Raw genomic sequence first — 12,777 nt, 5'->3', positions numbered from 1 at the left:
AGCACAAGTTTATCCTTTCAGGGCGGGTCTAGAGGAGATCATCTGATCTGAAGATGATCAGAGGGCTGGAGCACCTCCCATATGAAGACAGACTGAGAAAGTTGGGGCTCAGCCTGGAGAAGAGAAGGCTCTTAAGACCTTAAGGCAGCCTTCCACTACTTAAAGGAAGCTTAAAGGAAAGCTGGGGAGGGGCTCTTCATCAGGGAGCGCAGCGATAGGGTAAGGGGGAATGGTTTTCAGCTGAAAGAGGGAAGATTTAGATTAGATATTACAAAGAACTTCTTTCCTGTGAAGGTGGTGAGACAGTGGCACAAGTTGCCCTGAGGAGTCCTGGCTGCCCCATCCCTGGAGCTGTTCGAGGCCAGGCTGGATGTGGCTTTGAGCAACCTGAACCAGTGGGAGGTGTCCCTGCCCATGGCAGGGAGGGGTTGGAACCGGGTGGGCTTTGAGGTCTCTTCCAACCCAAGCCATTCTATGATCCTTGGAGCATCCTCTCCTGCACAGAGGCTCATGGGATGGAATGGGTCTCCGCTCTGCCCAGTCTTCAGCTGGGAGCTCAGCCTGAGTCAGGTTTCCCAGCCAGCTGTCTATTCCTTGCATTTCTCCTGGTAGTACAGGGTAAATATTGTTGGGCAAATGATGACAAAGGATTACAAAACTCCTCTAAGTCAGGATGATCTTTTGAAACTTCTTTTGCCTTGAGTTTCAAGCTCTGACTCAGGATCTCTGCATGCCTAACAGGGCAGGACATCTATGTATATTCCTGGCCTGAGAGGGAATTGAACTTGAAGGGCCAGCTCTTCCACTGATGTTACTTTGTGCTGTTGAAATAAGCACAGCCCCCCACTCCTCTCCCATCTTTCTTCCCTAAAAAGGCAGACGCCGTGATGTGACACAGCACCCTGACCCCATCAGCACTACAGAGGTGGCTCCTCAGCCATGGCTTTCACCCAAGGTGCATCGGCTGCCCTGGCCACGCTGTAGATTCTGCTTCTCCATGCACAGAGGCCAAGGCTGAAAGGAGAAAGCAGGGAATTTCCTGGGTTGAAAACTGGTTGGATGGCTGGGCCCAGAGAGTGGTGGTCAATGGAGTTAACTCCAGCTGGAGGCCAGTTACAAGTGGGGTTCCTCAGGGCTCGGTACTGGGTCCAGCTCTGTTCAATGTCTTTATCAATGACCTGGATGAAGGCATCGAGTGCACCCTCAGCAAGTTTGCGGATGACACGAAGCTGGGAGGAAGTGTGGATCTGCTGGAGGGTAGGGAGGATCTGCAAAGGGATCTGAACAGGCTGGACCGCTGGGCCGAGGCCAAATAGCATGAGGTTCAACAAGGCCAAATGCCGGGTCCTGCACTTGGGGCACAACAACCCTATGCAGTGCTACAGACTGAGGGAAAAGTGGCTGGAGAGCTGCACAGAGGAGAAGGACCTGGGGGTGCTGGTTGACAGCCGACTGAACATGAGCCAGCAGTGTGCCCAGGTGGCCAAGAAGGCCAATGGCATCTTGGCTTGGATCAGAAACGGTGTGACCAGCAGGTCCAGGGAAATTATCCTCCCTCTGTACTCGGCACTGGTGAGACTGCATCTTGAGTACTGTGTTCAGTTCTGGGCCCCTCACCACAAGAAGGATGTTGAGGCTCTGGAGCGTGTCCAGAGACGAGCAACGAAGCTGGTGAGGGGCTGGAGAACAAGTCTTACGAGGGGCGGCTGAGAGAGCTGGGGTTGTTTATCCTTGAGAAGAGGAGGCTGAGGGGAGACTTTATTGCTCTCTACAACTACCTGAAAGGAGGTTGTGGAGAAGAGGGAGCTGGGCTCTTCTCCCAAGTGACTGAGGACAGGACAAGGGGGAATGGCCTGAAGCTCTGCCAGGGGAGGTTCAGGCTGGATATCAGAAAAAAATTCTTCACAGAAAGAGTCATCTGGCACTGGAACAGGCTGTTCAGGGCGGTGGTTGAGTCACCTTCCCTGGAGGTGTTTAAGAAACGGGTTGATGAAGCGCTTAGGGACATGGTTTAAGGGAGTGTTAGGAATGGTTGGACTCGATGATCCAGTGGGTCCTTTCCAACCTGGTGATTCTTTGATTCTATGAATATGATGACATTCTCTGAGCTGTGGGAACCAGACTGTCAACTCAGGGGAGCACGGGTTATGCTCTGTCCTGGACTTGGCCATGCCCCAGGGATTTTAGCCACCCATCATGCCCAGGGGAAAGGGCGAGCATGAAACACCAGCTCCTTCAGCAGGGCCAGACACTGCATCTGGTGATTCCTGCCCTGTCCACCCAGGAACCAGTGCAACAGCTTGGCAGGGAGGCAGATGGGATCTGCAGCCCTGGGTTGGGGATGGGGCCAGGCTCTTTCACACTCATCTTGATCTTCTCCACCTTTCTCAAACTTCAGTTCAGGTACCTCCTTCACACAGCACAAGAGGCAAGACCTGCTCCCTCATTCCTCTGTGTGGGGACTGTTCACAGATGCAGGGTCTGCAGGAGGGGTCACAGCCCTGGGTGCCATAAGCCACCTTGGGGGCTTATCCATGACGCTCCCTGTGCTCCCTGGTTCATTCACCAGCTGCAGTGGACAGAGACAGAGCCCTCCCTGTGCTGCTCCATCCATCCTGGACCTGAAATAGCTGTTGGGATAGCTGTGCCACAGCCCCTCTGGCAACTGGCTCGGTAGATCAACACCCTCTGGCACCAACTGGGACACGACTGGGCTTGGAACTGCAGGTGTGAATCACTCCTCTGCCAGCAGCAGCCATCCCACCCACCCACCCGGGAAGTGAAGGCAGTGGGAAGCAGGAGCCCACGGAGGGAGCAGGATGCTGGGATTTGCGTGGGATCTGGGTTTTCTCTCTGCTCACTGCACATACGTGCGCAGTGCGGCTCTTCCATAGTTACCTCTTCAGCCTGGAGCTACCAGCACTGAGTTCCCACTCCGCACAACCCTGCCCCATCATCTCCATGGCTGCTTTGCACTGGGACCTTCCCAGCAGGCACCAGTTCCAGCCTGGACCCCAAAAATCCCCAGCAGGGTCACCTTGACCAGTCTGGTGAGCACAGGCAGGGTCAGAACCTCCAGCCATGGTGCCCATGGGCTCAGGGCTAACCCACTCATTCCATGTGGGCAGCCACACTGTGGGTCCCTGGGATAGAGAGAATCATAGAATCATAGAATAGTTTGGGTTGGAAAGGACCTTAAAGATCATCTTGTTCCAACACCCCAACCGTGGGGCAGGGACATCCCACTAAATCAGACTGCCCAAGGCCCCATCCAACCTGGCCTTGACCTCCAGGGCAGGCACAACCTCCCTTGGCAACCTGTGCCAGCACCTCCCTACTCTCATGGTGAAGAAATTCTTTCTTATATCAAGCCTAAATCTGCCCCTCTCCAGTTTACACCTGTTCCCCCTCGTCCTGTCACTGCAAGCTTTTATGAATAGTCCCTCTCCAGCTTTCTTCCAATCATTAGGTTGGAAAAGACCTTTGAGATCATCAAGCCCAACCGTACTTGTCCACTACTAAATCATATCTGTAAGTACTTCATCTGCCCAACTCCAGGGATGGGGACTCAACCACCTCCCTGGGCAGCCTCTGCTAGAGCCTGAGAACCCTTTTGGTGAAGTTTTTCCTGATATCCAATCTAAACTTCCTCTGGCACAACTTGAGGCCATTTCCTCTCACCCTATCACTTGTCACTAGGGAGAAGGGACCAGCACCCACCTCACTACAACCTCGTTACAGGCAGTTGTAGACAGTGATAAGGTCTCCCCTCAGCCTCCTCCTCTCCACGCTAAACAACCTCAGGTACCTCAGCCGCTCCTCATAACCCTTGTTTTCCAGTCTCTTCACCAGCTTTGTTGCCCTTCGCTGTACACACTACAGAACCTCAATGTTCTTCTTGTACTGAGCAGCCCAAAACTGAACACAGGATTCAAGGTGCAGCCTCACCAGTGCCGAGTACAGGGGCACAATCACTTCCCTGGTCCTGCTGGCCACACTGTTCATGATACAGGCCAAGATGCTGTTGGCTTTCTTGGCCACCTGGGCCACCGCTGGCTCACGTTCAGCTGCTGTCAACCAGCACCCCGAGGTCTTTCTCTGCCAGGCAGCTTTCCAGCCACTCTTCCACAAGCCTGGAGCGATGCATGGGGTTGTTGTAACCCAAGTGCAGGACCTGGCACTTGGCCTTGTTTAGTACCATAGAATTATAGAATAGTTTGGGTTGGAAGGGACCTTAAAGATCATCTAATTCCATCCCCCCTGCCACGGGCAGGGGGCATCCCATTGGCCTCAGCCCATCAATCCAGCTTGTTCAGATCCCTCTGTAGAGCCTCCCTACCCTCAAGGAGATCAACACATTCTCCCAGCTCAGTGTCATCCATGAACTTACTGAGGGTACATTCAAACCTTCCATCCAGATCATGGATGAAGACATTGAACAGAACTGGACCCAGCACTGAGCCCTGGGGGCACCACTTATGACTGGCGGATCTGGGGCTGCAGCTGCTCAGATCAACAGCAACAGCCTTGTGGCCCTGCCAAAAGGTGGCCAATCCTTCCAAAAAAAGCATCTTGGGGTGGATGGGGGGATCCCCAAAGCTTGCAGCTACTCCACAGCATCTCCCACGTGCCTGCAGCCAGGGAGGAGAGCGGGACAGAAAGGCTTTATTTCAGCTCATTGCTCTAATCCTGCATGTCCAACCCCCCCAGCAATGAATGCTGCCCTTGTTCGACACCCGGCACGCCTGGTCCCAGCCCGCCCCATCCCTCTTGTCTGGCTGTGGGCAGGGCAATGCCACGGACACTGAGATGACAGAAACCTCCCCCAACGCTGCCAAAGTGCAAACCAAGGCTAATCGCCAGCCCAAGACTTCGTTCGTCAAGACACACAAAACCACCCCATCTCCGACAGGAGAAATTGCATCATTAATTACACAAATGAGGCTGTTGTGCTTGCAAGGCCACTCCGGCAGCTGGCGACGCTCCCGAGTCACTCGGGAAAGTTCCCTCACCATTTAGATCAATATTTCTATTTATTGATGTAAAATCCATCCCCTTTTTGGTGCGCCAGGTGCATAAATACTCATTTTTAATACAGGCTTGAGGACAAATAGCCAGAAAGCTGCTTGGCAGAAAAGGACCTGGGGGTGCTGGTCAACATGAGCCAGCGGTGGCCAAGAAAGCCAACAGCATCCTGGTTTGGATCAACAATGGTCTGGCCAACAGAAGCAGGGAAGGTGAGGCTGCACTTGGAATACTGGGTTCAGTTTTGGGCCTCTCACTCCAAGGACACTGAGGGGCTGGAGCACATCCGAAGCAGGGGAATGGGGCTGAGGAAGGGGCTGGAGAACGAGGTTATGGGAGCGGCTGAGGGAACTGACGTCGTTTAGCCTGTGGAAGAGGTGGCTGAGGGGAGACCTTCCTGAAGGAAGGTTGTAGCGAGGTTGGTGCTGGTCTCTTCTCCCAAGGAATAAGTGCTAGGATGAGACAAAATGGCCTTAAGTAGTGAGAGGGGAGGTTTAGATTGGGTATTAGGAACAACTTCTTCCCTGAGAGTGGTGAAGCACTGGAAGAGGCTGCCCAAGGCAGTGGTGGAGTCACCATTGCTGGAGGTGTTCAAAAGTTTTGTAGATGTGGCACTCTTGACATGATTTTGTAGGCACAGTGGTGTTGGGCTGGTGGTTGGACTTGATTTTAGAGGTCTTTTCCAACCTTAATGATTCTATGATTTCTGGTTTCAGGTTTGAAATCCTGTATGGAAACAGAGCTGCCCCACTGTGGCGTGGACACAACCAGGGCAAATTGTGCGGGTGATGCCTCAGCCCCATCCATCTTCCCTCCATCATCCAAGGAATTATTTCAGAGGTTCTCCTTGCAGCCCCTAAGTAGGGCAGTTTCCTTTTTAAAATCCAAAGAGATCGTTTCTCAACCAAAAGGAACATCCATCATCCCTGCCCATAGCTGCCTCAGTCACAAAGCCCCAGATTTTCCCCAAACTTGGGTTGGGAAAGCATTCATCCCCAGGGAATGGGCTGCTCCAAACCATGTAGGATACATGAATGGATACTGCCTAGGGATCCTATGGCACGGACATCCCTGTAGTGAGCTATGTTATGCCCATAGTACCCATCACCTCATGGGGAGCATCCACCACCTCACAGAGAGCACCAACCAACCCATATGAAGCACCTTTCATCCCATAAAAAGCACCCCTGAGGGTATGAGGAGCACCCTTGCCCCACGGAGAGCACCCACTGCCCCACGAGGAGTACCAATCACCCTACGGAAAGCAACCAGCACTGCATGAAGAGCACCCACTGCCCCACGAAGCGCATCCGCTGTCCCACAGAGAGCATCATCATCCCATGGGGAACATCCTTGTGACATGGGGAGCACCCGTCACCCCATGAAGAGCATTCACCACCCCTTGGGGAGCACTTATCATCTATGAAGAGCACTCATGACCCCGTGAAAAGCACTCACCACTACATGGAAAGCACCGGTCACCCCATGGAGAGCACCCATCGCCCCATGAATAACAGAGTTGGCCCTGTGGAGAACCCCACAGCCTGATCATCATAAAGCCATTGGGTGCAAGATGCACAACCCTCCTGGCAGAGATCTAGCCGCTCCGCTGGCCGTTACTCGAGGGCATTGGAAGAAGACATTAAAAACTATAATAATCACAGCTGCACCCAAAGTCTCTCTACACGAGATGTCCACAGCATTCCCAGCACAGCAGCTGGAACCGTCCCAGCACCAGCACCCACCTCACAGCCTCCTCCGTGCTAAATCACGCTTGGATGGATGGATCCAGGCAGTGAGGAGAAGGGCAGCTGGGATCCACAGTGGAAAGAGTTGCCCTGGATTGAAGGCAGGAGCTGCGGGCAGGGAAGGGGCAGCTGGCATCGCAAAACACTCAGCCCCTTCCTAGACTCGGCCCCAGAAACCACAGAGCTACAGCATTTTTAATTTAATTTCCTTAAAAAATATATAGACTATGTCAGATCTCCCTGGAAAAATTCCCCTCTCAGTCACCCGAATCAGTGTCGTGGCGCTGCCTGACCCCACGGGATGGAGGAGATCTGCTCCTGCTCCTCTTCCTCCCCTTGCGCCGTGGGGACGAGTGCCGACCGTGGCTGTCCCTGCTGTGACTCCGCCGACGGGCAGGATGGCGCATGGGGCTCCTGCCCGAATCCCGGCTGCCAGCAGAGGAATCCGTGTCGTGCCGACGCCGGGCGCTATGCCGTGATGTCTCAGGGCGCTGCTGGGCTTTCCTTCGGTGGTGCCTACAGGGATGGAGGGAAATGTGAGATTAGGGATATTTGGGGATGCCCACAAGCCAATTTTGGGATAAAAAAGGGATTGGAGAACAAGTCTTACAAGGAGCAGCTGAGGGACCTGGGGCTGTTTAGCCTAGGGAAGAGGAGGCTGAGAGGAGACGTTATCGCTCTCTACAACTACCTAAAAGAAGGTTGTAGAGAGGTGGGTGTTGGTCTGTTCTTCCAAGTGATAGGTGATAGGACAAGAGGGAATGGCCTCAAGCTGCATCAGAGAAAGTTTATATTGGACATTAGGAAAAACTTCTTCACTGAAAGGGTTCTCAAGCACTGGAACAGGTTGCCCAGGGCGGCGGTTGAGTCCCCATCCCTGGAGGTGTTTAAAAGGCAGGTAGATGAGGAGCATGGGGATATGGTTTAGTAGTGGACAGCTACAATTGGAGTTGATGATCTCAAAGGGCTTTTCCAACGTAATGATTCTATGATTTTGGAAAGCCAGGAGATGCCTACAGGGCGTCCTATGACCATGTAGCTCTCCTGTATCCTTCATCCCGTTTTCCAGCCGCGATTCTCTATGATCCCCAGCCTCGGTCTCCCTTCCCATGACCAGGGCTCAGCCCCAATCCCAATCCCAATCCCACCTACCTCTCATCCCGCTCCGGAGAAGAATCAGAGGATGACGAGGCAGCATCCTTCTTGTGATGCTTGTCCTTCTTCTTCTCCTTCTTGTGTTTCTTCTTTTTCTTTTTCTTCTTCTCCTTTCTGGATTTCTTGCTGCTCTCTGGTCTGTGGGGAAGTGATCTAAGCAGTGAGGAGCCCTGTCCCGCACATCCCTCCAGCTCCTCTGAAAACTCATCCCCATTCCGCCCTCCACCTGCATCCCACTACGTTCCTCGTTGGCCATGGAAAAGGCCCCCCCCCACCTATTTTTGGGGCAAAGCAGAGGTTTGAGGGTGTTCTAGGTGGATGCAGAAGACGTTCAATTGCCAAACAGAGCCAGAAAAGCATTTTGTAAAATACTGACCACCAAAACACCATTTCTGGTCACTTCCCACCAAAGGGGTGGTTCCCTTCCTCACCGTTTCTCCTCCACCTTCTCCTCCTTCTCCTGCTTCTTCTTGGAGCCAGATGTCTCAGGGCTGCTGGCAACCTTCTGGTGCTAGGGAGGAACAGAAATACAGAGTGAGTCCATGAGCCCAAAGCTTTGAATCATAAGAAAAAGAGAATTAAATTTCATTTGGAAAAAATAAAATTAAATGAAAATTATATTTAATTTGAAAAAAAACCCTTAATATTAAATAAAAATTAAAATAAAATAAAATAAAAATAAAATTAAATTAAATTTATTTTGGAAAAAGTAAAATTCAATTTGGGAAAAAAAGATAAATGAAATTAAATATGGAAAAAAAAATGCCATACCCTCAAGAGCTGCTTGCAAATTAAAACCCATGCAAATTAACACAGTCTAAGCAGGACACAGGGACCTCTTGCACGTCTCTGTGCTCCAGCTTTGCTTATAAATAAAACATCCCAAGTGCAAGGCAGAGCTTTTTGCCTTTTTATGTCTTTTTCTAAACTTCCCGAGAAGGATGTGGCCCGCGTACCGTAAAGATGGAGAGCCCCAACTTGGCTGCCTCCTTGTCCTCCTTGGAGAGCATCACCCGGCCAGCACTGCCACTGGGGAGAGACATCGTCACAATAAATCACAAAACAAAATGAAAACACAAACAAAAAAGCATAATAATAGTACACTGCATGAAAATTGTAAAATCAAAGAATCATAGAATGGTTTGGGTTGGAAGGGACCATGAAGACCATCCAGTCCACCCCCCTGCAGCAGGCAGGGACACCTTCAATTCAATCAGGTTGCTCAGAGCACCACCCAACCTGACCCTGAACGTTTCCAGGGATGGGGCACCCACCACCTCTCTGGGCAACTTCTTCCAGTGTTTCACCACCCTCAGTGAAAAACATTTCTTCCAAATATCTAAACTTCTCGTCTGTTAGTTTAAAACCATTACTCTTTGTCCTATCGCTACAGGCTCTGCTAAAAAGTTCTTCCCCATCTTTCTTCTAAGCCCCCTTTAAGCACTGGAAGGCTGCAATAAGGTCTCTTTGGATTCTTCTTTACTCCAGGCTCAACAATGTCAACTCTCTCAGCCTCCCTTCATAGTGAAGGTGTTCCAGACCTCTGATCATTTTTGTAGCCTCCTCTGGATCTGCTCCACCAGATCCATGTCCTTCCTGTGCGGAGAGCTCCAGAATTGAACACAGTATTGCACACATGGTGTCACCAGAGCAGAGCAGAGGAACAGAATCACCTCCCTTAACCTGCTAGCAACGTTTCTTTTGATGCAGCCCAGGATATGCTTGGCCTTCTAGGCTGTCAGTCATGTTGAACTTCTCACCTACCAGCACCTCCAGGTCCTTCTCTGAAAGGCTGCTCTCAATCTCTTCATCGATACAGGATATGGAGCTGTTGGAATAGGTCCAGAGGAGGGATACAAACATGATCGGAGGGTTGGAGCACCTTCCATACAAGGACAGGCTGAGAGAGTTGGGCTTGTTCAGCCTGGAGAAGAGAAGGCTCAGAGGAGATCTTACAGCGACCTTCCTGTCACAAGGGGCTACAAGAAAGCTGGAGAGTGATTATTCATAAGGGCTTGTGGTGATAGGACAGGGGGGAATGGGTATAAACTGGAGAGGGGCTGATTTAGACTGGACATCAGGAAGAATTTCTTCACAATGAGAGTGGTGAGGCACTGGCACAGGCTGACCAGGGAAGTTGTGGATGCCTCATCCCTGGAGGTGTTCAAGGCCAGGTTGGATGGGCCTTGGGCAGCCTGATCCCGTAGGATGTCCCTGCCCACGGCAGGGGGTTGGAACTAGATGATCTTTAAGGTCCCTTCCAACCCCAACTCTTCTATGATTCTACTGAGGGTTGCCCCAACCCAAGTGCAGGACGTTGCACTTGGCCTTGTTGAATCTTTTGAGGTTTTCAGCATCCCCTTTGTAAAATAGTTGAAATGGCTCTGAAATGAGGGGTGTTGGAGTACCTGGAGCTGCCCAAGCCCACCACTCGGTCCACGTTCTTCTCATCCCGCTCAGCACCATCCCGCTTGCACACCTCCGCCAAGTCCTAGGGTTGGGGGGAAAGCATCCTCTGTGTGTGTATCCCCCCAAAATAGAGGGGACACAACAGCACCTCTGCATGGGACAATGCTGGAGGACATGTGGTGCCCCTCTCACCTCCTTGCTGAGGGCGGTGGGCTGCCTCTTCACGTTCTTGTAGCCCCTATGAAACCAAAAGCAGGTCATGGGGTGGGGGCGATGCCTCGCACCCCCTGTTTTTTGGGGACGAGGAGATGCAGACGTACAGGGCTGCCATCATAGCCTCCTGCTCGGCCAGGCGGACGGCGGCCAGCTCTTCCTCACGGGATAGCGCGGGAGTTGTCTCCTTCTTGCCCTTTGCATACCAGGTCAGGTCCTTTCCCTTCTGCCACCGGCCCACCGGTGCCATCAAGGAGTTCCCTGTAGGAAGAGACACCCCCATCCCCCAAAACATCATTGCACCCAAAAACTCCATCCATACCCCAAAACTGAGGATGGTGATGGAGATATGGGTGGGGTTTGGTCCAGGTCAGTCCTTACCCAGGTAGTTTTCACGTTGTTTGTCCATCTTGACATCCTCCCAGCTGAACTGGTCCTGACCCCCCCGGACCCCTCCTCGGGAGGAACCAAACATGGTGCTGGACCCCACGGGGGTGGCGTGGTGACACCTGCAAGGGATCAGCCCAGGGTTTGGCCTCCACATCCACTCTGTGCAACCCCAGCGGGGTCACCTGGGAGGACGGGGGGCAAATGTGGTCCAGGGAGGACACCAAAGCCTGGGGAGGAGCTGTGATGGATCACAAGGAAATGCAAAGCCTGGGGGGTGCCTGGTTTGGGGGGGTTGTTGCATGGTCCAAGGAGGGGCTTGCATGGCTGGAAGGGGGGAATGCACGGCTTGGGGGGAAGATGCACAGCTGGAAGGGTTGCACAGCTGGAATGGGGGAGAATGCATGTCCTGGGGGGGGGGGTGCACAGCTGAAAAGGGGGGGAACACACAGCTTGAGTGGAAGATGCACAGCCTGGAAGGGGTTGCACAGCTTGGGGCGGAGGGAGAGGTTGCATGTCTGGAAGGGGGAGAATTGCTCAGCTGGAAAGGGGGGAATGCACGGCTTGGGGGGAAGATGCATGGCCCAGGGGGCTTGCACAGCTTTAAAGGAGGGAATACACAGCCTGGGGTGGATACACAGCCCAAGGAGGGGTATTACAGGGCTGGAAGAGAGGGAATGCACAGTCCAGGGTGGATGCACAGACCAGAGAGCGGAAATGCGTGGCTGGAAAAGGGGGAATTGCAGAGCCCTGGTGGGATTTGCAATCTGGATGTCTGGAAGTTGGGGGGGGGCGGGTAACGCAGGGATGCACAAACCAGGGGGATAATGTGAAGCCAGGGAGGAGGATGCACAGCCCAGGAGGCGATGCATGGCTGGAAAGGGGGGGATTCTCGGCTTGGAGGGGAAGATGCATGGCCCAGGGGGGATGCATGGCTGGAAAGTAGGGAATGCACAGCTCAGGATGGATGCACAGCTCAGGGAGGGGAAATGCATGGCTGGAAGAGGGGGAATTGCAGAGTCCTGGGGGAGGTTGCAGTCTGCATGGCTGGAAGGGGGGAGTGCAGGGATACACAGTGCAGGGTTGGGGGGTCGCAGGGCTGCAGAGAAGGGAATGCACACCCCGGGGAGGGTTTCACGGCCCAGGGCGGGGGTGCACGGCTGGAAAAGCGGGAATGCGAAGTCCCAGGGGCAGATGTACAGCTCGCGGTGGGGGGAGGACGGCGGGGTGTTGTATGGCTGGAAAGGGAAGAATGCACAGCTTGGGGGGGGAAGATGCATGGCCCGGGGGGGGATGCACGTCTGGAAAGGGATACACGGCCCAGGGAAGTGGATTGCACGGCTGGAAAAGAGGGAATTGCTCCTGCCGGTGGGATGCACGGCTGGAAAGAAGGGGAAATGCACAACCCGGGTGGGGGTTGCACAGCTGGAAAAGGGGGAATGCACTACCCGGAGCTGAGGTGTTTACATCCCAAAGCCGTGGGAATTGCATGGCCGGAAAGGGAGGAATGCACGGTCTTGGGGCGGGGGGAGCGGGCATTGCAACACCCGTGGGGGGAAAAGTATGGCCCAAAAGGCTCACTACACGAGGGGGGTCCTTGCGCTCCCCAGAACCGTACACCAGACAATCAGGGAGCTGAAGATGTTTGCAAACCTCGGGGTCAAACACGCCCCCCCCCCCCCAGCACGCACCTCGCTCCGGCCCGTGCGCCCCGGCCGCTACCACTCCGCGCGGGGGGGAGGGGGGGGAGGCGGAGTGCGCTGTGCGACACGGGCGATACCACCGCACCAAGCGCGGCAGGGGGGGCGGAAGGGATGCATGCATGGAGGGAGGGGATAAA

The 12,777-nt window shown here is 53.5% G+C and overlaps 1 protein-coding gene across 4 annotated transcripts; it reads right to left on the bottom strand.

The window, feature by feature from the left end:
* Nucleotides 1-5,285: 5,285 nt before the first annotated feature.
* C2H1orf35 (chromosome 2 C1orf35 homolog) lies at nucleotides 5,286-12,681 on the bottom strand. 4 transcript variants are annotated; one of them, XM_054057449.1, is made up of 9 exons: nucleotides 12,629-12,681; nucleotides 10,932-11,059; nucleotides 10,658-10,811; nucleotides 10,530-10,575; nucleotides 10,337-10,419; nucleotides 8,885-8,957; nucleotides 8,360-8,439; nucleotides 7,926-8,066; nucleotides 5,286-7,289 (listed from the first exon to the last, which is right to left on the bottom strand). In XM_054057449.1, exons 2-9 carry the CDS (start codon nucleotides 11,023-11,025, stop codon nucleotides 7,031-7,033), a joined length of 930 nt encoding a protein of 309 aa, XP_053913424.1. In that variant the 5' UTR covers nucleotides 11,026-11,059; nucleotides 12,629-12,681; the 3' UTR covers nucleotides 5,286-7,030. The 4 variants fall into 4 exon arrangements, with proteins under 4 accessions (XP_053913424.1, XP_053913425.1, XP_053913427.1 ...); XM_054057450.1 differs by lacking the exon at nucleotides 12,629-12,681 and adding an exon at nucleotides 12,386-12,586; XM_054057452.1 differs by lacking the exon at nucleotides 12,629-12,681 and adding an exon at nucleotides 12,059-12,359.
* Between the last annotated feature and the right edge of the window lie 96 nt (nucleotides 12,682-12,777).

This window comes from Cuculus canorus, chromosome 2 (genome assembly GCF_017976375.1).
Source record: "Cuculus canorus isolate bCucCan1 chromosome 2, bCucCan1.pri, whole genome shotgun sequence".
Taxonomy (NCBI): Eukaryota; Metazoa; Chordata; class Aves; order Cuculiformes; family Cuculidae; genus Cuculus; species Cuculus canorus.
Note: the sequence above shows the minus strand (reverse complement) of the source record. Positions and strands in the feature narration are given on the sequence as shown.